We start from the raw sequence: 621 nt of genomic DNA on the forward strand, positions 1-621 counted from the left end.
CTGCTGCTGTGTCTGCTGCTGCTGCCTTTGCTGCTGCTGCTGCTGCTCATTAATCTTGCATCGGTTTGCTGCTGCGCTTTTGCTTCAGTAATTGCTAACGGAGGAGTGGAGACAAAAGAAGATGCAGTCCGGTGTCTAAAAGTGACAGGGTAAGGTTGCATTTGCTGCTGTTGCTGCTGCTGCCGCTGCTGCTGTCACCGCTGCCGCCGCTGCGCTTGCTGGCACCCCTGTTGCTGTTGCTGCTGCTGCTAACACAACCACCACTGCTACCGGAGCGTATGCCGAGACAGCAGCAGCAGCAGCTGCAGCAGCAGCATGTGTGGGTGTTTCTTTGGCTATTGTGTCTCCAATTGTCCCTTTTTGTTTCCTAAATTCGCTTTTGTCCTTTTGCTTCTTGTGTCTCTTTTGTTGCAGAGCAGACGCAGTAATGGCTGCTGAGGGCATTCTAGACAATCCCTCTTTGTTTGCTGGTGCTGCTGCTTTGCTGCAGCAGCAGCTGCTGCAGCAGCTGGCCCCCTCTTGGCAGCCCCCGGCGGTGCGCCTGGGGGTTCTCTCCGAAGCAGACCTCTCCCCGCCCCCCAGCAGCAGCAGCAGCTGCAGCAGCAGCAGCAGCAGCAGCAG

The 621-nt window shown here is 56.8% G+C and overlaps 1 protein-coding gene across 1 annotated transcript in view; it reads left to right on the forward strand.

Moving 5' to 3' along the window:
- ETH_00037715 (dihydrouridine synthase domain-containing protein, putative) overlaps nt 1-621 on the forward strand; it is a gene marked incomplete at both ends in the record, with an annotated part of 2,875 nt that overhangs the window by 836 nt on the left and 1,418 nt on the right. Inside the window, 2 exons of the mRNA XM_013376328.1 lie at nt 89-149; nt 415-619. Of these exons, the coding sequence (XP_013231782.1) occupies nt 89-149; nt 415-619 (266 nt within the window). The remainder of the gene's footprint in view (nt 1-88; nt 150-414; nt 620-621) is intronic.

This window comes from Eimeria tenella, genomic scaffold (genome assembly GCF_000499545.2).
Source record: "Eimeria tenella Houghton genomic scaffold, Eth_scaff3338, whole genome shotgun sequence".
NCBI classification, from domain to species: domain Eukaryota; phylum Apicomplexa; class Conoidasida; order Eucoccidiorida; family Eimeriidae; genus Eimeria; species Eimeria tenella.